The 24,607-nt window shown below is 38.2% G+C and overlaps 2 protein-coding genes across 2 annotated transcripts in view; both read left to right on the forward strand.

Moving 5' to 3' along the window:
- Nucleotides 1–11: 11 nt before the first annotated feature.
- Nucleotides 12–18,722, forward strand: PNPT1 (polyribonucleotide nucleotidyltransferase 1). The gene is made up of 28 exons (XM_035896299.1): nucleotides 12–151; nucleotides 527–587; nucleotides 950–1,024; nucleotides 1,885–1,990; nucleotides 3,266–3,315; nucleotides 3,807–3,870; nucleotides 3,954–4,001; nucleotides 4,732–4,845; nucleotides 5,113–5,299; nucleotides 5,813–5,864; nucleotides 6,188–6,245; nucleotides 6,403–6,499; nucleotides 6,596–6,698; nucleotides 7,938–8,008; nucleotides 9,432–9,468; nucleotides 10,232–10,298; nucleotides 10,414–10,503; nucleotides 11,356–11,409; nucleotides 11,515–11,621; nucleotides 12,293–12,364; nucleotides 12,463–12,526; nucleotides 14,148–14,231; nucleotides 14,723–14,806; nucleotides 16,847–16,953; nucleotides 17,042–17,097; nucleotides 17,659–17,737; nucleotides 18,169–18,216; nucleotides 18,563–18,722. The coding sequence occupies exons 1-28, from the start codon at nucleotides 12–14 to the stop codon at nucleotides 18,716–18,718; spliced, it is 2,331 nt and encodes a 776-aa protein (XP_035752192.1). The 3' UTR covers nucleotides 18,719–18,722.
- Nucleotides 18,723–19,550: 828 nt separating this feature from the next.
- PPP4R3B (protein phosphatase 4 regulatory subunit 3B) overlaps nucleotides 19,551–24,607 on the forward strand; it is a gene marked incomplete at its 5' end in the record, with an annotated part of 33,269 nt that continues 28,212 nt past the window's right edge. The window contains one exon of the mRNA XM_035896305.1: nucleotides 19,551–19,617. Within this exon, the coding sequence (XP_035752198.1) occupies nucleotides 19,551–19,617 (67 nt within the window). The remainder of the gene's footprint in view (nucleotides 19,618–24,607) is intronic.

Below are 24,607 nucleotides of genomic sequence, written 5' to 3' on the forward strand. Positions count from 1 at the left end.
CTGCCGCTGACATGCCTGCGTGTGCCGGCCCTCGTTCGCAGCGGGGGGAGAGCGGGTGTATTTCCTCTGCCCGGAGGAGGGAATATTCGGCCGCGGGGGGTGGGAAAAGGCGCTCCGTGGGTGTGCAGGCCGTTCGCCTTCCCTCGGGAGGGTAGGCCGGCGTGTGCTGCGGTTTGCTGGTGGCAGGGCTCGAAATCCCAGCGTGAACAGGGCGGTGATTTCGCCGTCCAGTGCGAGCCAAGGGGTTTGTCTCCAAGCCATGGATGTACCGTTAGGTGACATCTGATGTGGCTGCAAGTCTTTGCTTCTAGGTGAAAGCAGCAGGACATTTGAGGCAAAAGCACATTAAAGTAAGGGGATTTGGTGGCTTTTAGTCAGAGTTTCAATTTCCGTATGCAATGAGGATTTTTATGTCTAATATGAAATGTTGCTAACATTCTGTCCAGTAGATGCTGTAGATGAATGCAGACATTACTGGAAAATTTATTTGAACTCACTGTGATAACATATTATTTCTTTCTAATAGAAAAATCGAACTGTCCTCTGGAAAGCTTGCTAGGTTTGCTGATGGATCTGCTGTTGTTCAGGTAAAAAAAACAAACAAACAAACAAACAAAAAAAACCCCCACCCACTTACCAAAAAAACCCCAAACAGTTAAAATTTGTGCAACTTCAAAATTTCTGGATCTGAACAGTCATCGTTAGGACATCAGAGCCTATTGAAAGGATGTAGACCCTCAAGTGGCAACTTAATCCCTAATGAATGTACAGCTGTGTTTTGTAGGAAAAAAAATTGTTTGAAAAGCAAAAATAGCATGGTGAAGCATGAGTTTATGTGGTTGTTTTCTGCGAAGAATATTCTGGAGTTTTAGTTTGTCAGTAAGTTTAGGACTTCAGCCAATGTTTTGGTTGCGGGTAATTTAAAATTATTTTTTTTTTCTTAATCCAGCTAGGTGACACAGCAGTAATGGTCACAGCAGTCAGTAAAACTAAGCCTTCAGCATCTCAGTTTATGCCATTAGTGGTAAGTACTAACAAAAAAATTAGTGTTGTGATAATCAGTGGTAGCCTTAGCAGTAGTAATGATTAAATAGTGGAGTTCAAGGTACTGGGGGATGGATGAAGAATGCAAGTAGCAGACTAATGATGTAGCAGTCTATGATAAAATGCCTGGACCTATGGATGAGGGATGAGCAGTGGATGTTGTCTACCTTGACTTCCACAAGGCTTTCCACAAAAGCCTTGTGAACTTTACCACAACATTCACGTTCAGATGTTATATTTTGGATATGCGGAAAACTGGTTGGATTATGAGGCTCAAAGTGTTGTGGTTATTAAGGATTAATAATTCATGTTCTACCATGAGGCTGAATAGTAGTGAGTTCCTCAGGAGGTCTGTCCTGGGTCACAGCCTGTTTCATACTGGTAGCGGTGACCTGGAATTCCTGCTCATAAAGTTTGCAGATGATGCCAAACTGGGGGGGTGCAGATGATATGCTCAGAAATAGGGGTGCCAGCCAGAGGGGAGGGACCAGGGGCTGGAGGAATGGGCTGACAGGAGTCTTATGAAATTCTATAAGGAGAAACACAAAGTCTTGAACTTGGGGTGTGCTAGTGCCCTGCAGTGATTCAGGCTGGGGTCTGGCTGGCTGGGCAGTCCATATATGATGTAGAACAGGAGGGTCCATTTGGGCATCAGGGCAGAGCCTTGAGTAATGGAATCTGAATTCAGAGCTGACCTTGCTCTGAGCAGGAAGTTTGGACTACAGACCTTCTGAGGTCTCCCTTCCAACTTGAATGAATCTATGGCTCTGACACCAGTAATGTGTTGTCTTTAGGAATCCCTGGTTTGTTTTTTTTTTTTTTTTTTTTTTTTTTTGAAAGGTGGACTATCGTCAGAAAGCTGCTGCAGCAGGAAGAATTCCTACAAACTATCTGAGAAGAGAACTTGGTTCCACTGATAAAGAAATTCTTACAAGCAGATTAATAGGTAGGCTGAAACATTTTCTTTACAATGTATTTTAAATATTTTGTAATATCCTTGTGAATGTTTGAAAAGATAGTAATTTGTAACTGCTGTTTGTAGAGTTGATTGTTTCTGCAGCAGTGTCAGAAGAAAACAAACTTGTGGTTTCTTGTTTATCAGTACTGATCTTCAAAGCGGTATTATCAGCTGAGGCTATGTGCATATTCCTTTATATATAAGCCTGGATCTTGAGAAAACTTGTTGTCCCCTTTCTTGATATTATTGTATATAAGATCTCATCCTAACTGCAGAGGTATTACCTCTGCAGTCGCACATCTCTCTGGAGAGGTGGAAGAGAGAACCAAGCTAAACTGAAATTAAGAGAGGCAGACTTACTGATTGGTGTATACTCATTCTCTCCCTCTTGGTCCTGCTTGAAAAGTCACCTCCATCGTGGCTGTCTCCGCTCGTGTATAAGAATACCTTGAAATTCAATATATATCAAATATATCAGCTTCTTAAGACAGCAATGAAAAGAATTAGGAGAGGGAACAGCCTATAAGGCCTGGGCTGTTACGCAGTCCTGTACACTTCAGACTGAAATGAAATTAATAGGCAATCTGTGCATCATGGAAATAATCATAGAATCACAGAATGGTTTGGGTTGGAAGGGACCCCTAGAGCCCACCCAGCCCAACCCCCCTGCAGGAGCAGGGACACCGCTAACCACATCAGGTTGCTCACAGCCCCGTCCAACCTGGCCTGGAATGTTCCCAGGGATGGGGCCTCCACCCCCTCTCTGGGCAACCCCTCCCAGGGTTTCACCACCCTCATTGTAAAGAATTTCTTCCTTATATCTAGTCTAAACCTACCCTGGTTTAGTTTAAAACCATTACCCCAGTAATGCAGTATTTTGAACAGTATTTTGTTGCTGTTCTTTGAGGTCTATGTCCCTTCATTGAAGATATTTCTGGTGAAATACTATTTAATAGATTACTTGTATCCTAAACCATAGAAGACTTTTTCGATGTTTTTACCTTCTGTTACCTGACAACAGTGGGTATGCTCACCCAAATACCTCTTATTTTACTCCTGAGTGCTATTGAAATTTTTTGTCAGTGAGCTTATTACATCATGTTAAATTTCCTTCTGGGTTCTCTGCCTTTTCCCTTTTTTTTGTTTGTTTGGGTCTTCCATTTGAACCATTTTGTCAGTTTCTTGTGGGGTTATTACAAGACAAACAGAATACTGACAACTGAAAACAAAATACTACTTAGACTTTGAATATTTCTTTTGCAGATCGGTCAATCAGACCACTCTTTCCAGTAGGCTACTTCTATGATACACAGGTAAGTCACACTCACTGTCCTTAACCTACCTACAGAATGGAAAACTTTGGTATGTCCAATGAAAATCTCACGTGATATAAGCACTATTTTAAGAAAAGCTGTTTTCGTTACCATCCAGGAGGGGTTTACACTTTGAAAAACAGTTTAATAGTGTAATGCTGCTTTATAATTTGTCATCTCCTTGTCTCAAATTATTTTTATTACGTGCTAGTTTCCAAATTTTGTTGTAGAGCTAGAGGGACAAAATTCAGATGTCCTCTGTGCAACAGAGGAAAGAAAAGCTAATAGTATATCTTGTATGGTGTGATACGTTATTATACGTTAGTGGTTTTTTGTGAGCTTTCTAGTTTAAATACTTGAACAAATTTTAATCTGCAGTATAAGCTTGTATTAATACGTGGAATGTTTTGGTTTATTGTCCTTAGCTTTGTATTGACAGCTAAGAAAAGTGTATAGGTCAAAATTATTCATTGTCTTTTATCTTATGCCAGATCCTTTGTAATCTTTTAGCCGTAGATGGTGTCAATGATCCTGATGTTCTGGCAATTAACGGAGGTAAGAGGACTGAAAATTACTGCTTCTGTGTGATTTATGATGATCCTTTTTTTCTAATACAGATTTTTATCTTTTCATTCTAGCTTCTGCAGCACTTGCATTATCTGATATCCCATGGAATGGTCCTATTGGTAAGTAAATATTTTGAAATGATGGGTGATTTGAACACAATGGAAGGCTTAGACCACAATTCATGCTTTCTTGTTTAACAAGAATCTGAATCTAAAGCCTGCTATCTTTTGTTTCAAGTATTGAAAATAGTTTTACAATGGATAGGATTATTGTACTTCGACGCATTATTTTTCCTGAACTAAATACACTTCTGTAAGGATTTATAATCCAGAAGTAGTATAGTATAGAGACCAGTACCTTCATTTTTTTTTTCTTTAGAGAAACTTAGTCTTGAAAAGCATTGCTAAGAAAATAGCTGGATAAGAATACTTTTTCTCCAGTTACTCAAGAAGAGCTTTATTTCATTGTGAATATTTTTACGGGAAGAGAAATAATTAAGCCAAGAACAAATATTTAATTGTATTTTCCTTTCACCTGCCTTTTTTCTAGAAAACATGTGCTCAAATGACTAGAAAAAAAAACCCCAAAACAAAAAAACCCAATGGACCTAGAGCCTCATGTATAATGCTACTTGGCATTATATGCCCTGCCCAGTAATACTACCCAAAAGAAATTCAAGAACAGATACTTTGCCTTACAGATTTGTTCTTAATATATAGCTAACATGATAATATTTTTAAACTAATCCATAGCTTTAATTATTGGTTTTAGGCATATAATTTTCAAAGTAAAATGATGCCTTTAAAGAACTTCTTTTTCTAATAGTAAATTTCTGGAGTTTCTTTGTAGGTGCTGTAAGGGTAGGACTGGTTGATGGTGAAACTATTGTCAATCCAACTCGAAAACAGATGTCTTCTAGTGCTTTAAATTTAGTTGTTGCTGGAGCCTCTCAAAATCAAGTTGGTAAGTAGGTTAATTATTAATATCTCTTGCATGTTTGAAAATCAAGTAGGTGCCTCTCTGCAGGTAGCTTCCTAATCTTTGACATTTGTATTTTTACACAATAGTAGGAATAAACAACAGTTGATAGGTTAAGTAACTTTTGGTTAGGTAAAGTGAATTCCATTATATTTATTCAGTTTGACGTTAATCTGTATTTCCTCAGTTGAGTCTGACTGCTATGGAACAAGAAAATAGTAATTTACCTCATTTTTAACTTTCTGTTGACAGTTATGTTGGAAGCAACTGCTGAGAATATATTGCAACAAGACTTCTGTCACGCCGTCAAAGTAGGGGTGAAGCATACTCAGCAAATAATTCAGGGAATTCAACAACTAGTGAAAGAGCGAGGTGTTGTCAAGAGAACTGTTCAGAAGTTATTTGTTGCTCCTGAAGAGATTGTGGAATGTGCAAAGAAGTAAGTTCAGAACAAATAATTTTGATCTAAATTCCGATAAGTCACTCAATGCTTATTTAACGAGTAGTGAATTTGATGAGCTCCAATCAGATAGTCTGGGAGTTTTGTTTAACAAAATAGCATGGTTTGAACATTCAGAATTACTTGCTGTGTTTTCCATAGAAACTTAGGAAGATGGCCTTCAGCTTTCTTATATTTAGTAAGAAGGACAGGGCAAAACAAATGCCCTGAAAACCCAGTGAAACGGTAAGTTACTATGCCGCTCTTGTGGAATGATGAGGAGTCAGGTTATGTTGGCCCGTGTGAGCTTTGCTGTGGAAGTGGTAACTCATTTCAGAGAGGTGGCAGGAGAGCAGGTAGGAAGGGCAGTGGGAAGCTAGTGATGTTTACAGATGTCAGTCTGGTGCTTCCATACTGCTAGTGAAAACAAACATTTAGTCCTCAAAAGAAACTAACTGTGTAAGTGGTTTTTAAGCTGCGTTTTCACAAATTCTTTCTTTTTTTTCCCCAAAGACTTGCTTTTAACAAGATCTATGCAGTGTTCACAGATTCTAGCCACGATAAAGTAAGTAATCAATGCAAACATGATATAATTTTTTTAATTAATATCATAATGGAACTGTAGTAAGATTTAGTTTCTTCAATGTTAATAAAACCTCTTCTCCTCCTCTGCTTATATTTCCAATAGTAATAACAAATTGTTTTGTAAATTCTTATCTACCAGAATATTTGTTGGCAGTACATTATTGATCTTTGAATTTGTGTGACAATCCTATTCTTTATTACTTGAGTTTTACAGAATTCTAAACCAAACAGAAACCCAACAATCCAAATGTCTTTTGTTGTTCTGCCCTGTAGAGTTAACTGGTTGCAAATCCTGTATTTTAGATTTCTAGAGATGAAGCAATTAACAAAATAAGGCTTGAAACAGAAGAACAGCTAAAAGGTATTATTTTCTGCTTTATTAATATTTAGAGAATGCTTAAATGGAGCTGGCACTGCTTAGAGTTAAGGTGTGTGCTCTTTGTTGGCCAAGCTATTTTAGTAAAAGTCCTATAAAATTACTTTTCCAACTTCACATACAATTTCTCTTTTATACCCAGAAAAATTTCCAGAGGCTGAGCCTTACGAAATCATGGAATCTTTCACTGTGGTTTCAAAGGACATTTTTAGAAATCTTGTTCTGAATGAATATAGAAGGTAAGTATATCAAATGCTTAGTGAATAATATTTCTGTCAACTTTTTATCCAAGACTATAGTTTCATCGATCTCATCATTTCTGCTTATAACTTCAGGTGTGACGGGAGAGATTTGACTTCCCTCAGAGATATTAAATGTGAAGTGAACATGTTTAAAATGCTTCATGGATCAGCCTTATTTCAGAGAGGTCAAACACAGGTAGTATCTTTAAACATCAAAAATCATAATTTATCAAAAGCTGAAATATTTGTATCGTTCATTTAAATGCAAAGTTTCCTTTTTTCCCACATTCAAATTGTAATAACTAGAAAACTGTTTAGATTTAATTAAAATATATCTGGGTCCATTAAGATAGTAGACAAAGCTTGGCTCCTTGTTGTATGAATAGCACAAAATGTTACAACAACATTCTAAGCATGTGCGCCCAGAAGGAGTCTGCTAAGCATTATTGTGTCTGCAGACTTTCTGAGGAATGTCTAGTAACCAAAGGTAGATGCTGTGAGGATTCTGCTTGTTCAGTTCAGGTTGGCAGATTTGGGGCGGTTTTGGTTGGTTAGGTTTTGTCTTGCGGGGAGGTGGTTTGCAAAGAAAGCTTTCCAATTCAGGATGGCCTAAGGTAATGCTGGTCGTTAATGAGTCCACAATCACCTTTTCCATCCCCCTATACAGAATTTTATGTTAAAGATATTGAAACAAAAGCTTTTCGTGTAAAATATAATCCTGTTTGGTTTTAGAAAAATGGGTGACTCGGTTAATGGGTCATGGGTATGTAGGGTAGTGCTAAATTGGCATGTCATGAGAAATCTTTTAGAAGGAACTTCATATGTAACCTGGACTAAATAGGGAAATTGTGCAAAAAAATCACATTAGGGAAATTTTTTTTTTTTCCCCTCTGTGCCAAAGTGTCAGATGTTGGGTGGATTGAATTAAGATTGTACTCAAGATTCAGTCTCCTATATTTTTTCCTCATTTTCCTACAAGACTGTCAGCCATTGATCTGACTTATTACAGGGTACATGGGTAGTTGCAAACAGTGATTTACTGCTCAGTGTTGTCCCCTCTTACCCCACTAAAAATAACACAAGCTGCAAGTCCATGGGATAAACAGGCTCACTCTTTTGCACAACATTGTGCCTGCATCTGGCCCTGGCTCTCAAACAAAGTAGTTTGGTTTCCTAGTGAACAAACTGTTCTAGGCTCCTACCAGGTTAAAAAGCATTAAATTAGTAGTATTAAATGTGATTGCTTGCATAATATTTACAGATTATGAATAAATTTGTGCGATGACGGGGGAAAAAAAAAAAGGTTGCCAAAGTGGTAGGTGATGGCATCATATTTGTTGCGGAAATTTGTTTTTGATTCTTCATAACCAGTAAAAGTTGTGAAACATGGAAGTGTTCAAGAGCAGTTTATTTACCCTCTGTCTTTTTATTCTAGGTTCTTTGCACAGTTACGTTTGACTCTCTAGAATCAAGCGTAAAATCAGATCTTATCTCAACAGCAGTGAGGTATGTATATCTTTTGGTGTTTTGTCAGTGGTAATAAAAAAGGGTGAGCATTTAAGCACACTTGATAAAAGTTCCTTGAACTTTGACATGTATCTATATGTATGCAGTAGGACTGAAAAATGGGTAAAATCAGACTTTGAAGTGGCCTATTTTCAAGAGATCTTAGCAGTTGTTTTTTTGTTAAGATGATATTCATTCCATAGACACACATTTGAAATTGGAGAGTATTACAAGTAACATCCAGTCTCCTTTTGAGAGAAAGGAAATAGTGAATTACTGTTGGATTTGTAAAACTGTGTCCGTATGACAGTTGTTCCAAGTATTCATCATCACACTCGGCACCTGATATGTGTTCTACTCATTTAATCTATTTCTCACAAGTTTTAAAGTTTTGCTCAATAGGTTGATGCATGTAGCCTGTGAAGTGCTGTTCTGTTTGTCAAGTTTGGTTCAAATGGGGGGAAAAAAAAAAAGATACTGGGGGGGGGTTCCCGCAACCGAATCAGCCTATCTAAATATTCTTGTTTTGTTTCAAAATAAAAATGTTCAGAGGGGGAAAACACTTGTGTTAGTGGTTTTGTGGTTTTTTTTTTTTTTTTATGGAGTAAGGAAAATTTAACTTAAGATGTAGCCAGCAAGTCCTTGTGCTGTAAACAGTTTATTGCTGAGGGCTGACTTGGTGGGGAGGGGAAACTCCTTCCCTTTAAAGCTGCGGTTCAGTGATCTCATCCCATCAGTGTGGGAGCTTATACATTTTAGTGCATCAGCTTTGCTTTAGTTAAATTTTTTGGCCTAGAGGTGTTTGTCCATATTCTGTAATTTTGGTATTCTTGGAAATTAGTTTGTCTTAAATAATGGGTTTTAATTAGCAGTCATTAGGTTGCTTCATGAATGAGAGATTGCCTCTATATGAAACTACAGGCAAGTCTTGACTTGACTGTCAACTTTCTTTATAGATTAGCTTTTTTTGTATTTATAGCTAAGAGTCAAGTCTTCCAGTACTTTGGCAACTTTTTTGAGCACAGATTTATTTATTTATGTACTCAAGCTATTTTGTGGTTACGGAGATATTCAGTTTTCCTTCTGAGCACTTACATTTCTGAGTACTTACTGCAATGTGTACAGTTAAGATGCTGATGTTCTTGAAATTTGAAATCTTTTTTTTTTTTAAAACGGCTAGGGAAACTGTTTTGATGATGATGATTAACACATGAGGTTTGTTTCTTTGTAGACAATGCTTTTAAATTTGTTTATTACATAGAACACCTTAGGAAAAATATGGGTGACCAGCAAATCTATTGATTTGTTGGTTTTGGCTGGGTCTGTTTGTAAGCATAACTGAATATAATCTTATGTATTACCTGTCGTGTGAAAGACATGTTTAGTTGCTCTTTTTTGACATGGTCTTGTTTTTAATTAATAGTGGAATAAAAGATAAGAACTTCATGCTGCATTATGAGGTGAGAGTTTTACTGTGTCACAGCTTTCTGCATGATTCACAGAAGGGCTTCATGTCTTTTAAAGGTGAAATTGATCACTTCCAAGGACATAAATTATCTCTACATTTGCTAAAATTTATTAATGCTAATTCATATGTGAATTTATACTGCAGTTTATGAACAAAAGTGCTGGTTTCCTAAAAAGCTCTAGATAATTTGTAAATTGCTATTTTATACAGCCTTTTAATATCTTAACATCAGGTTAGTTCCTTAAGAATGGGTTATTATTGAAGTCAGGATTAACCTGCTCTATTATTTTTAGTAAGCTCTTATTAATATGCTCAGCTGACATGCTACACCAGTAGTAAATAAGTGCTTTTACATCTTGGATCTCTCTCAGCCTTTGGAACTTGTCCAAAGTATTTCATACAGGCAACAGGCATATCTTGTTCCATTATCTATATGACAGAAACAAGATTTCTGATATGTTGTTTGACAAGTTTAATTGGACTAAGCTTGTTGTGTTGTTGTTTTTCTACCTTGCAACTGCTTTATTCTCTTCTTGTACTGTGGAAGTAAGACATTTACTAAACACTACCTAAACTGGTCCTGGTTTGCAAACTAAGTGACTGATAGAAGTCATCTGGTAGTTTGATTATTTTTTTTTTTTCTAACTTGGTTTTTAACTTGAAATGCACCAAAACTTGAAATTCTTTTTAAGTGTCTGTTTAAAATGGAGAAAAAATATTAGTTAATTTTCTATATATATCTTTTTTTACTTCAGTTTCCTCCTTATGCAACTAATGAGATTGGCAAAGTTACTGGTATGAACAGAAGAGAACTTGGACATGGTAAGTTCAGACTAGAGAAGTCCCATGTTAGAAGTTTTAATATTTTGTCTCATTGTTTTTATTTATGGATCATTAGTGGTTTGTTTGTGGTTTTGTTTGTTTTTTTTTTAAACAGGCGCACTGGCAGAAAGAGCTTTGAAACCAATTATTCCCCCAGATTTCCCATTCACAATACGGGTTACTTCTGAAGTCTTAGAGTCAAATGGTAATATGATTTTCTTATTTTTAACCTAGTGCTAGAGACTAAATTTGGTTCTTAAAAAAAGCTTGAGTTTGACAAACTTGAGTTGTAGGTATTTTAGGTAATGGATTTCATTTTAACCTTCTTAATCTTGGTAGCTCTGTTACCAGGAGAACTTAAAATAAAAAAGGATGTACATGGTCATGAACAACAGACCTTTCTTTCAGTTTGTGTAACAGCACAGTATCAGTATGAGATGTAAACATAAATTCTGAGTTTAATAAAATGGTATTTGGGGTCATTTTCATGCTGCAGAGTGAGGAAAATAAATCAGCTTGTATCAAGACCCATTCTCCAGTGTTTAATCACAGCTGGTACCCTCACTGACTTAGAGGTAACTTCTCCTAGCTGTCTGTATTTGTTCTGTCCCATCTCCCCGGTTTGGGAGAGAGCTATTCATCTTGCCTTTGTCCAGATTACACCATGTGGCAAGAAGCTCTCTGAGTTCCACCTCCTATTTCCTACCACTGCAGTGAGATTAGGTGGTGGGGAGAAGAGGTTAGTGGAGAATGGGAAGGAGCCCTATTTGCAGCTTCCTGCAAAACCCACGGATTCCTCATCTAGGATATTTAGTATTGTCATGTTTGAGCTTTTTTGTATTGGTATCATGAAAGATTCAAACTATATCACCCATTTCTTGTTAAAAATTTCTAATTGCAATTTTTTCAGTGTAGCATGTGTATTACTGCAGAGTTATTTTCTAGCTAGCAGAGAGAGAAGCTTCAAACTCATTGAAGAATATCAGTAGCGAGTTTTGTTTCAGATACTTCTGACCAACGTTAATACTTTCTTTTTCCCTATGTTCTTACTCTGTAGGGTCTTCTTCAATGGCTTCTGCATGTGGTGGAAGCTTGGCATTAATGGATGCAGGTACAAAATATGGTGCTTATAAGGGTAAACAACATAGGATAATCTGTTACAGGACTTGGAAATGACCAAAGGTTCTAAAAATGTATTTTTTTTTATCGCTATTAGGAGTTCCAGTATCAAGTGCAGTGGCAGGTGTAGCAATAGGTCTTATTACCAAATGTAGTCTGCAAAAAGGAGATATTGAGGACTATCGTTTACTGACAGACATCCTGGTGAGTGTTTCTAGCATTGTTGGGTTTATTGCTGCTTAATTCTGTAAAATACCCTCTGTGGTCATCTGCTGTAACGTTTGACCCAGTTAATTCTGGAAAATACACTACTGGAAATATTGAATAATTTTATCTCCTCTGTTTTGTCTCCCAAACTCCTCCCTTATTTGAAAAATCTCTTATGAAATGTCCAGTCATGCTTCTTATTTTTTTGTAATTACTCAGTGATCTCTTTTAAGCTCGCTCTTTCCAATTAATTTTGTCTTTTCTCTTGAAAGAAAGAGTAATAATTCCTGAATACTTTAATTTACTGAAAAACACAACATATTGGATGGAGAATGAGCACTTGGCAAAGTTGCTGGAGGGAGGGGCAATACACGTTATAATGTTGCTGCTTGCTTCTTCCTGTGGCAGCCACTGATAGTACAAAATTAACTGTGGATCTGTTGTTCAGAAATGAGTCCCTGAAAGCTCTTAATTTATAAGGAGATAAAGGAATAGCATTAATCCTGAATAGCAAAATAAAGCTGAAGAAAAATATGCCAGTCTTGGAAGTAATTCCAAGTCTGCAGAACTACTCTGTGGCTTATTGAAACGCAGAATGTACTTTTAGTATAATGAGACTTGACACTGGGATGAAGTTACTCCAATTTGCTTGCTTTCTGTGCTGATAGGGAATTGAAGATTACTATGGTGATATGGATTTCAAGATGGCGGGTACTAATAAAGGAATAACTGCCTTGCAGGTATTGTAACGCTAAATCTTCCTGAAATTGAACTCTGAGGATGTATCTAAAAAATCTTTCCTTGCATATTGATGTAACTTAACTTTTTTTCATATTAGGCTGATCTAAAACTGCCAGGAATACCAATAAAAATTGTAATGGAAGCTATTCAGCAAGCTACAGGTAGGTCCATATTTGTATTTGCCTCCATTTTACAATATTAAATGATAAATTGTATTCAAGTTCTATGAAACTAGATGATAGATTGGGGTTTGTTTGGGGTTTTTTGTTTTGTTTTGGTTTTTTTGTTTTGGGGTTTTTTTTTTTGTTCTCATTGTGGACCTGGGGGTGTCAGTCATGGCTCCAGATGGCCAAGAAGGCCAATAGCATCCTGGCTTCTCTCAGAAATAGTGTAGCCAGCGGGACTAGGGAAGTGATTGTGCCCCTGTACCTGGCACTGGTGAGGCTGCCCCTCATATGCTGTGTTCAGTTTTGGGCCCCTCACTACAAGAAGGACATTGAGGGGCTGGAGTGTGTCCAGAGGAGGACAATGAACCTGGTGAGGAGACTGGAGCCCAAGGCTGATGGGGAATAGCTGAGGACCCTGGGGGTGTTCAGCCTGGAGAAGAGCAGGCTGAGGGGAGACCTTATCACTCCCTACAACTGCCTGAAAGTAGGGGGGAGCTGGGGGCGGTTGGGCTCTGCTCCCAGGGACCGGGCAATGGAACGAGGGGAAACGGCCTCAAGTTGTGCCAGGGAAGATTGGGTACTAGGAAAAATTTCTTCACCGAAAGGGTTGTCAAGCATTGGAACGGGCTGCCCAGAGAGGTGATGGAGTGCCCATCCCTGAAGGTACTTAAAAGTTGGGTAGCTGTGCTGCTTAGGGACATGGTTTAGTGGTGGGATGGCAGGGTTAGGTTAATGGTTGGACTTGGTGATCTTAAAGGTCTCTTCCAACCTAAACAATTCTATGTAGTAAATGCTGAAGTGCAGCTTTGTGCACTGAAACTCTGGATTGTTTTTGATTGGTGAAAGTTGGGAGAGGGAGGAGGCATCTGTTGCTAGTTAAACATATCAAGTGTTACCATAACACTGGAATGGATTTGGACTAACACGCAAACATCCTATTACATGACTTTTTTTAAATCCAACAGAACAATGTTCTTTTTATAAGAACAGCAAACATTCTCGTTTACCATAAATTCAACTATATTTACTATTGAAATCTACTGCTGTCTGTATTCTGATGGGTACAGCTAAAATGTTCTTGAGCCATATGAAAAACTGAAGCTACAAGCTTTAATAAGGATTTAACTAGTGGTAAGAGAAAATTTTCAGCTTGATTGTAACGGCAAGATTTTAGTAAGAAACCCCTTATTAAAGCATAAGAACTAGTAATTCCTATTCAGTGGTGTATCACGTCAAGCAGCTCAGCTAAAGTTGCAGGCCAGTGTATCATAACTTAACTAATCAAAGCTACACCCTGTTGCTTTTATCAGTGCTCTGATTTATTTAAATAATACACCGAAACAGAACTGTGTGTAATGTTCTAGGCTGCATAAAATCAATAAATGTGCTGAAGGCTAGGTTTTGTATACACAGAGCAGAATGTTGTACTGCAATAAACAGGCACTACTTGAAATGTGTTAAGTTACCGTGGTAAGTTCTCAAAGTTAGGCAGGAGGCAGATTTTATGAACGGATGTTTATCTACTTTATAACAGAAACGGCATAAATTTATTTTAATCTTATTCAAAACTCTTTATTTTTCCTTCTTCCTTATTTTCCCCTGCTAACCCTCACAGTTGCAAAGAGAGAGATTTTACAAATTATGAACCAAACGCTGGCAAAACCCAGACCTAGCAGAAAAGAAAGTGGACCAGTTGTAGGTAATGCTAGTTGTACGTTGATAAGAATGTGTATCTTTTTATAATTATCATTTTAACAATAAGCTGCTACTTAAACCAGCTTTTTTTAATGAATGCTTGTTATATGTTTCTGCTCCTGCCTCTTGGGGTTATGTTTTCTTTGGGGTTTTTTGAGGTGAAGTTTTGGGTTTTATTGCCGTGTGGGGCAGCACTGTACTATTTCACGGTACACCCGAAAACAGAATTAAACTGAAGTTACATGAAACTCTCACAAAATCAGAATGGATATAGATGGATGTATAGGTATGGCTTAAGGTCATGTACACTCATCGAAGTATTTGTATCCTATGTTTTCATTTAGTTTGGATCTTAAGCGTGATTACATCAATATTCAGCAAATAATACAAGTAGCTATAGAAGATTAAAACCTAAATGAATGTGACTTACTTTTTGTGATAGCATTTGAGATTATTCTGTTTAGCGTTTCAAAGTGTTTTTAAATGTTCTTTCAGAAACTATTCACGTTCCATTATCAAAAAGGTTAAGATTCATTGGTCCTGGGGCCTATAATTTGAAAAAACTTCAAGCACAGACTGGTAAGACATTCTTGCTTCCTGTGATAATTTATCCTCATGTGTTATTAGCTTCTCTTCTCTATATGAAAATTACTAGTGTGGTGTTTTAATTAGTGGGTCTTGGTAGCACAGGTATTACTAGCACAGCTATTGCTGAATCTTAATGCTATCTTTATGCCCTTTCAGAAACTGTAAGTAGCTAAACTTCCCAAATTGTTCTGTAGACTACCTCCATAAAACTGGCATTTGTACTTCAGCAGCAACAACACCCCCAGTAAGTAGCTAGGAAGAACTATTAAGAGAAAAGGGTACTTACTCTTTAATTTGTGCTTTATGCTGCAGACTGCAAAACAGTATTTGCCTTTGTTTTCAGACTTGTATGTTTAGCTGTTCCAATCTTAGTACAAAGAGAGTCTGTCTTGATAAGAGATGCGTGTTTTGAAGAGTTAAGTGAAGCTTATTTCAGCCACGCTTGGTTGCGTAGATTCTCTCTGCAAAAGCGCTTGCAGGTTGTCTTGCAGCAGGAACTCCCAGAAGTTTGGTGCACATGTAATGGGTATTTTTCAGGGCTTATAGAAGAGTCAGTTAAAGGTTCATCTAGGGATGGTATTGCAGGTAGTGTCGAACAAAAAGATGTGATGTCAAGCAAGTCAGATCATGAATATACTGAAGTGTAGATTAAATCTATACAGCTTCTCTTCTTATAAACTAAAGCTTTTTCGCTGTGGTTAAGAGGGGGACATGGAGCTGTTTCCTACAGTCTCATCGACTGTTTTCCTAGGATTCTGTGAAGAGCTCGTGCACACTGTTACTGTGCTGGCATGTTAGAAATCCAACTCACTATCATTGTAAGAGTGACCTGTACTGGGGCTTAAACTGGTAGCGAGTAGCATGACAGAAGTTTCCTGACCTTGTTATATTTCTTGGCATAAACTAATTTTATTTATTACGCAGAAGTTTGTCTTGCTTGGCCTTCAGTGCCAAATTCAAAGTTAATACTTTTTTCACTACCATTTCCTAAATGGGGCAACTGATGCTTTCGTTGAGATAAATGCAGATTGACAGGCCACTTAAAGTTAGGCCTATAGCTTGGCATTGTGGTTGCCCTCAGAAGCGAATGAATGGAATTTGCCAAGTGTTGAGTATTTCTGAGAGGCTATGCTATTAAAAACCTTTGTTCAAGTGACTCAAAGTAGAGAAACGAGACATAACCCACCCTTAACCATCTCTCCAACATGATGAAGGTAATACTTGACCAATAGTCAGCCATGGTAGCAGAGATGAGTTTCTGCTGTGATATTACTAAATACATTGGATTTCTTTTATGAGCACTTCTCTTTAAATTCAAGTTCTTTATTGCTTAATAGAGTAAAACTTGTTCACTACTTCCAGAAGGCTAACATTTAAAAAAGGTTGATGTCTATAGTGTATCGAGTAGATGTTCTGCTTCAGCTACTTTGGACTTGAAATACTTTTAATGCTCTGGCTAGATTGATTTGTGAGTCTCAGGGGACTGGGGTGGAGAAAAGGAGGAAAAAAATCATACTTCCCTTTGGTTGCAAGCCTGTGCAGTCCTTTGGCCAGAAAACAAGTCTAGAGGTGCAAAGAATTTTACCATGAAATCTTACTGCATTCTGGCTCTGAAACACTTGATTTTCCATCCGCTATTAATGAAAGCTATCCTTTTATTAAAAATCTTGTAGGAAGTTCATTTATAGAAACTAAGATTTATTCATAAAACCAAAATTATTTCAAGATTTTTTTCCTGTCATAAAAGAATTATAATAATTTTGCAAAGGTGAAAAATCCTATATGGAACTCAAGTTTGTCCAGGTATTTGGCAAGCATACCTGTTACATGGTTTCCATTCAGTTGTGTGTAAAGCTGTCCGATGCCTGATCTGAAGAAGAATATTTGAAATTATTAAGGCTCTTGATATCTTAGTGGGTCTGTGCAAAATAATTTTGCTCCCTATGGAAATTTTTACTGAAGGTAAATTTTCTGCTTGCTGAGACAGTAGCAATGTTCACCTAAATCTTCTCATTAAATTCTATTTCCAAGGCGTAACTGTAAGTCAGCTGGATGAAGAAACGTATTCTGTGTTTGCCCCCACACCTAGTGCTATGCACGAAGCAAGAGAATTTATCAGTGAAATCTGCAAAGATGATGTAAGGACCGACTTTTGTTGTTTGCTTTTTCAGTTTGCATTTTGTGAATTTGTGTCTTACTGTTTTCTTTTTTTTCCCCCCCCTGCAGCAGGAAGTTAATCTGGAATTTGGTGCAGTTTATACAGCCACGATAACTGAAATAAGGTATGAAAAGTGCTCTGGACTTGAATTAGAAATTACTTTTACATAGCTGTATTCCTGATAACTAAATATGATGTAAAAAAAAAAAATTTTTAAAGGATGCCAAATTTAATACTGGTGACATTGGGACCTGCATCATTCCTGATATTTTCTGTGGAAAATGACTGTTTCTTAATAAGGCTGTTTATTTTTGCTGCTTGTTTAGTTATCAGAATGTCTTTATAAATTGTAAACCTTACGGCCTTTTTTCATCTTTGTGTCGGGGGAGAGATGGTAGGAATTTGCTTTTTTGCAAGACAAAGATTGGATTGAAACTACATGCACTTTTGGGATGTACTTACTACTGAAATACACAATCCTTAAATAAGTAATTACCATTCACTTTCAATTAAGGAAAAATGACTGGACGTGTTATGGTTGATATAAGATTTTTTAAAAAGGGAAGAGTAAAATCTTGTTTATGAAAAGTTTACTAAAGCTTGCTTTGAGGTCAATATGCAGAGTAAAACACGTGCAGGCTTCTATGTGAGTATTTTGAAATAACCATGCTGTTTTCTGTTGCAGAGATTCTGGAGTGATGGTAAAATTGTATCCAAACATGACACCAGTGTTACTTCATAATTCACAACTTGATCAAAGAAAGGTAATACGTGCTTAAACAAGGATTAACTAGACACTTAGATTTGTTTTAATCGATTCTCACTAAACATAGTCTGCATTAGCTGTAACACACATCCTGTTGTTCTGGAGTCCATTTTCCCATTAAAAGCTGCATTAGATTAGCAGCACCTCGTTGTTTAACCTCTGCTTGCCCTGTCCTTACAGCTGCAAACAAACTGTATGCCTGCTACAATCCTACTGTTTATGCTTTTATGCACATCACTGAGTTCTTTAGATGTGCCATACCCTTTTATGTGTTACATTTAGAAACCTGTGGTTCGTAAGGCAGTGTTGAGCCACTATGATTGCCTGAAGTGTTGCATGAGGAATTCCTAAAGGAAGGAACTTTAGTTACAAACCTTACAAAATTAATCACACTGAAATAACTTTTTTCTGACAAACACTGTGTTCTAGATTAAACATCCTAGTGCCCTGGGATTAGAAGTTGGACAAGAAATTCAGGTAACTTTTTTTAACTTTAAAACACTAGCAAACTGCAGTTCATACTTGAGAATTTGAGTGAACTCTTGTGTTTATGAAGAAAAATATTTTGCTGTATCAGATTCTCTTTCTGTGCTGGTTAAAGGCCTGATCATTTCAGATTAGATTTTAGTGTGTAAAATCTACCTAGTGTCTCTTGCTATCTAGGCACCACATTAATTGGACAGAGCAATATAGGCTAAACAGTGCCTATTGTTTATGGCTTCTCTAGCATCAAACTGGGGGGGGAAAAAAAAAACTTTTAAGGAAAATGCTATTTCCAGCTCTTTAAGTTGGTCAGTCTTAAAGTTCTTTGTTTTCTCAACAGGTTAAATACTTTGGACGTGATCCGACTGATGGTAGAATGAGGCTTTCACGTAAAATTCTACAGTCACCAGCCACAACTGTGCTTAAAACGCTAACGGACAAGAACAGTATTGTCCTGGGAGGTACCGTTTCACAGTCGTCTACTTCATCCCAGTGACAGGTAGGGCCATAGGAACAATTTAGGATGACTCAGTACTGCACTTCCTACAACTATTGTAAAGAATTGTATCAATCTAGGGTTTTTTTTGTATCGTACAGTTGCCCTTCAGTGGTGTGCAAATACTGCTTGCCAGTTATGTTGCAGCATGTCATAAGTTAGCAACTGCCCTTTTGTGTGCCGCAATTGTAAAGAGATTGGCATTGTAAAATTGGTTCAAATGCCTTGACAGTTTCAGGCTTCTTAGGCAGCCTACTTTCTCCAAATCAAACTTAATAGTTGTTAATCTACAACATCTATGTAAGTATTCCCTCTTCTCTACCTTGCCACCATTTTTTGTAAGGAAATAAAAAAAAAAAAAAAACAGGGTAGGGGAAGGGAAGAAAAAATAAGCTGCTTTCTTGAAAGTTTTGAGTCAATTAGTGGAGACTTCTCAGTCAATCTCAATCAATTAATGGAATGCCTACAGCTCTTTGCTAGAACTAGTTTCCCAGCGTGTATTTGACTGTCAATGGACTCACACCTAAAATTTTCCAAAACTGCTGTGTATGTTTTTTTCTTTAGGAAGCTACTAGAACAGGAAGGAGTCTGATTGTAAAATCAAGAGCAGTTACTCAATGAGGTCTTGGCAAATGGAAATGCAGTGCACCAATGATAACTTAAGGCAATCTGTGCAAATCTTCTAGGAATGATTCATAACACTAGAAGAAATTAAAATTCACTGAAGAGATGTCTTTTTTTATTTTAAGAAATCTTTTTTAATTTTATTCCTTGATACAATTAGTTGGTTATAAAGTCTTTTTTATCTCTTTCAGGAAAAAAGGCGTGATCGTTTGTGGAAATACAAGTGACCTTTGCTAGAATCTGTAGATGTCTTCACAAGAACCTGCAGGTGGATGGTAGTGAATCATATTTTTAAAATAGACACTATTTATGCTTAAAGGTGATGTAGAACTTCAAAGTCTTCACATTTATTAAAAACTCTTTTAAAACCCAAACAGAAACAACCAATGCTCTTATCTTGTGTAGCAGGGGTGAGATGAGAATCTAAGAACATGGAATTTCATGGACTGAAGAGCAGATGACATTTCAGTGCTTAAGATTCTTCTTGCTGTCATATCAAAATAAAAAATGTAAAGATGAGAAGCAAGTATTTAACAGTTATGTCCTGGGAGAAGGAATTATCCTGTATACTTGCTTGAGAGGCACACTTGGCCAAAGTTTTACTGGCTCTTCACTGTACAAGATGGAAATGTTGAGCAACATACAAAGACTTAGAGGTATCACCTTTAACATGATTGACGCTGTTTCAGATAAATACATCAATAACTATCATAGGGGTCAGACTTGCTAAAATATCTGAGCAGAAGGGGGACAAAACAAAGAACCTGGCTGAAACATCATGGTTTATTATCTGGGTTTGTTAACACTGAATTTTAAAATCATAGAATCATGACTGACTCATATATAATTAAAACATTAAGATTATAATAATTGTTTTGGAATAAACAATTGATGCGATAAATCTTCCCCCCTAAAACACCCTCATTAAGAGTGTCAGGATTCCTCTATCGATTGTGTTCCATCAGTGGGTTCACTGGTCTCTTTTAGACTTCAAAACATTTCCCAGGGGCTCACGAGAACAACTTGTTTTTCTACTGTGAGGTACAGACTTTGAAAATCAAAGAGGTGTCCCATCTGATGTCCACCAATTTGTATGTAGACCTAATAAGAAAATCAACTTCCCACCTGATGGCAGGTGGGCTCTGAACCTCTTGAAGGAAAAAACAAAGCACTGGGGAGAGGAGAAATGTGAATGTACAGTAGAAATTGCTTTTTTAATTATTATTCTAAGTTAAAAATATTAAAGAAGGAAGAAATGACTGGCCCGCTTCCTTGTACTTGTCTGTCTGTCTTTCATCATGTAAGACTGAAGAAGTTTTCCTTAGCAATCGTCTCCTCTTTGAGGACTGTATTCTGTTACTACTTTAGTAAGAATTCTGATGTCCTTGCTTACTATGACTTAATTGACTGATACCTGGTTTGTTACGTATCCTGGATAGCATTAATGAAATTACATAGGCAAATGTTGAAGTCCTTAAACAGAAGCTGAAATGTTTCCATTTCTCATCACTGTTCTCAGAAATTGACCTCCCTCATCTCAGTGGTTTTCCAAGGTTTAGTTGCTTTTATTGTAGAATAATTTCTGTAAGGCTCCTTTTTAGTAGAACAGATGGATGCTTGAGTTACTAAAATGCTATATAAAATACTAACTAGAAGTTTTTTGGGTTTGTTTTTTTGTTTTGTTTGTTGATTGTTTTTAGATAGCACATGTTTGCATTTGAATCTGTGAAAATTGATGATTTAGGAGCCAAAAGAATCCCATTCTTTCCTGTAAGGGTATTTTCTTGCCTGTAGTAACAGGAGTGTTAATGATTTGTGTTGATAGGTGGTGGTCTCAGTAAATCAACTGTTGGGAGTGCTGGGGTTTTTCTGTTTGTTAGATGATAAAGTCTGAGAAAGACTTTTATGTTCCTGTGGCAGAACCTGTACAGTCAGCCTGACTTTCTGCACTTGTAACAAGTTTTAGGCCCTATGGGAAGGGGTGGGAAAAGTCTGCTTGGGAACCGTCTGGGAGGAGCACAAACCAGCTGCTCTCACCTGAGGAGAGAAGCTTGATGGGAGCCAAGAGCTGAGTAAGTGTGCGCTGGTCTGAACCTTCCTGGAGGGAAGGCAGGCTGGCTTCAGACATCCCGGGTTCACCCAAGAGCCATCAGTAGCAGCAGGTTGGACCGTGGCAGGAGATACTTGACTCTCGGGTGGTATCAGCTATGATCAGAGAGCAGGTAGGTTAATGGTGCTTGAGAGAGCGAGCTCAGCCCTATTGCAGTAGCTGGTTTTTCGTGTTTGAAATAGTAAATTTTTTTGTCTCTACAGCCCTAGATAGTTAGCTTCTGTAATGACCCATCTTAAATGGAGCCATTGAAAGGAATTGCTTTGGAAAGTAAAACTGGGCAGTTGCAGCATTACACCAGGTCAGGAGGGCCAGAAATGCATTTATTTGACAAAGCTGAAATTTTCACACAGGCGCAAAGCGTCAGGAGCTGGGGTATTTTTAAACGCCAGCAATAAATATTACAAGTACTATAATAAAAGCATAAGAGCTGGCCTAATTGTACTTCTGGGATTACATGCCAGAAGGAATGATACAGTCTCTTAATTTCACTCCAAGAAATTTTAAGTGATTTAGGAATGAGTTGTCTGTCTCGCGTCTGAAAACAACAAAAAAAATTAGAGCTCCCTGCTGCTCTGCGTTGTGACACTTGATGACTTGCTCTGTCTGCAGCCTACCCTAACGAAATTCCTTGTTTTGATGAAGAACAGAGAACTCTTCCCTAACAGCTATATAGCTTGCTGCCTTGTGATGAGATGAGCTACTGGCAGGTGCAACGCCACAATGAAAAAGTGCTGCTTTGCTTTCTCTGAATCTTACAATGCAGAGATTCAGATGTATTGCTTTCCTGGTCTTGTATTTACTCTGGTTTTAAATCAGATATGTAAGAGCTGTTGGGGCAAGTCTTGCATATCTTCTTCAGGCAAAGCCCCCTGGAATTGACTTGCTTTTTATTGGTATAGATGACAAGATGATGCTGCGGTTTCTAACACCCCAGGCTGTGGCGTTCTAGATGCTGTTCTGGGCAAAAAGGAGCCCTGCATCTGGGGGAATGCAATCCGGGTGTGTTCTGGAGAGGCGTTTTTTTCCTACAGGGGTCACTGATTTCATACCTGGAGAGGTCACGGATTTATTTTACAGCTTAAGCCGAGAAATAGATTTTCATGCCAGTTCTGGCTTGTGTATCTCCTACTCCTTCTGTAGCCGTTCACCATGATAGATAAGAATTTGCTCCAGAATTTTCTGCTGTGGTGTCTTGCTGTTCTGCATATCTGGGGAAGTACTGCATTTAATCTTGAGTAGGAGTGGTCATACGTAGTTTCATGTACTCAGTTTGAAGAGCTAAAGAGCATGTGTAGAAGCCTTGTGGAGGGGGGAGAGAGTTTGCGAGTGGCAGACGTCCTGAAACAGCAACATGCTGTGGCCATTGGGTTTTGTGTTTTCTTTTTGTGTGGTTTGGGTTTTGGTTTTGGGTTGGGTGGGGTTTTTTGTTTGTTTGGTTGGGGTTTTTTTTTACTGAGCTTTCACTGAGGCAGAAACATGCCTGATGTGTAAAACCTGATCCCCTCAAGATCAGGCCATGTAATGCGGAAACAGCCACCGACATGTAGCAGGGAAGGCTTGCGTGGAACCCAAGTGCAAACTGCTTAATGTGACTCTCAAACCCTGGTTGGTGAAACCACTAATGTGACGTGGCCTTTTGTACAGTTACTGACTTACCCATAATGGTATGATGCACATGTCCTGGAGTACGTTCCTATACTGTGTAGAGCTAAAGATAAGTGTGTGTGATGGTTCTCAGAGGTGTATCTTACAGCTGCCATCTTCTGCAAAGGAAACTCATGATTGTGTGTCTTCAACATCCCCTGTTAAAGATGAAAATACGGGCTTCAACCCTAGTTCCACAGAACCCCATTAAGGGTGCTTCTCTTCGCCTTCCTTAGGAGGTGGGTTGTTCCACAGATGTTAAATAAGCAGGCTGACCGCTCTGCAGATGCATGAGGCTGCCTCTTGAGGAATGTGAAAGACTTCCCAGCTGCTCAGCTGCACCAAGCATTGGTGGCTGTCACATACTCAGTGTGCTGAATGGCAATAAGTCCTAAGGAGGTCTGTTACAACGATTGTCAGAACAAAAGCTGAGGCTTCCATGTCACATAGCTGTAAATTTCCTGAATCTGCCTGGAGAATGTTTTCCTATGGTATGGAAAAGTTGCATGTAGTTACTTATAGTGGTGTATTCTGTAGTAAACTTTTTCTTTCCCTTCACCCGGAACAAGGTTGAACTTACACCAGAGAAATGCCAGTCTTGTAAGTAAGAGCTATACCGGTGTAACTGCTTTTGCCACTAGGCAAGAGCTAGAAAAATGTTGCTTTGTCTGGGAGTGAGACACACCCTGGCCTGGGGAGCACTTGCCCTCCCATCTCCCCATGCCTTCCTAGCCTGGAAGATTTTGTTCTGAGACACTTTGAAGCTCCCCTTCCTCCCCAAAGTCCCTGCTGTTTCACACAGCTTGACTTCTTGCATGCTTTTGTGCCCTTTTCTTCTATTCCCACGCAAACACTGAAATGTAATTATTTTTTTACTATTATTCTTAGTACAGAGGAAATGTGTAGCTGGTTTTCAGTATGGAAAATAAAGATTTACAGGCTCCACAATGCCTGGCAAGTGGTCTGTCTGAAATTGTACAGTGTTTGTAAGGACTAATTAAGCATGTTTCTCTCTTTGAGAAGCTTCAGGGGACAGCTTCAACTTGTTTAGCTTTCGAGCCTTCTGTAGAGCTGTATGAAGCAGGGGAGCATGCAACAAAATGGCTATTATGGTATAGGCATTACTGCGTGCCCTGCTGTGGTAAAGGGTTAGAGTGGCTAAAGGAGATGCCGCAGAATAACCTCGCTGCTATTTTGTGATGCCAGGGAGACCTTTTCTTCCAAAACTTTAACTCTAGGCCCTGTGTGTGCTGCAAGCCCTGTTACCACAGCATGGGCTGCTTCCAAAACTTACCCTGGGGTGGGTGTGATCTTGCCCATCACTTTGTGGCATGGCGGTGGCTCTGGGCAGGTACGTGGTCCTTTCCAGCCGTCTGAGGGGGGCGCTTTTTGTCTGTGCTGGCACCAGCTGTTAGGGTAGACTTTAAAAAAAATGGGTTTTTTAAGCTTTTTTTTTTTTTTTTTTTCTTTTTTAAGGGGTGAAATTGTTCGCGCGCCGACCAGAAGCC

This window comes from Egretta garzetta, unplaced genomic scaffold (genome assembly GCF_000687185.1).
Source record: "Egretta garzetta isolate BGI_Z169 unplaced genomic scaffold, ASM68718v1 scaffold200, whole genome shotgun sequence".
Lineage (NCBI taxonomy): Eukaryota > Metazoa > Chordata > Aves > Pelecaniformes > Ardeidae > Egretta > Egretta garzetta.

What these genes read in the sequence shown, in the direction of transcription:
- PNPT1 (XM_035896299.1), top strand. Translation starts at nt 12, where the DNA reads ATGCCTGCGTGTGCCGGCCCTCGTTCGCAGCGGGGGGAGAGCGGGTGT. An exon ending in CTCAGTTTATGCCATTAGTG is followed by an intron (nt 1,025 to 1,884) that starts GTAAGTACTAAC and finishes TTTTTTTGAAAG; the next exon opens with GTGGACTATCGTCAGAAAGC. An exon ending in CAGATTCTAGCCACGATAAA is followed by an intron (nt 5,865 to 6,187) that starts GTAAGTAATCAA and finishes CCTGTATTTTAG; the next exon opens with ATTTCTAGAGATGAAGCAAT.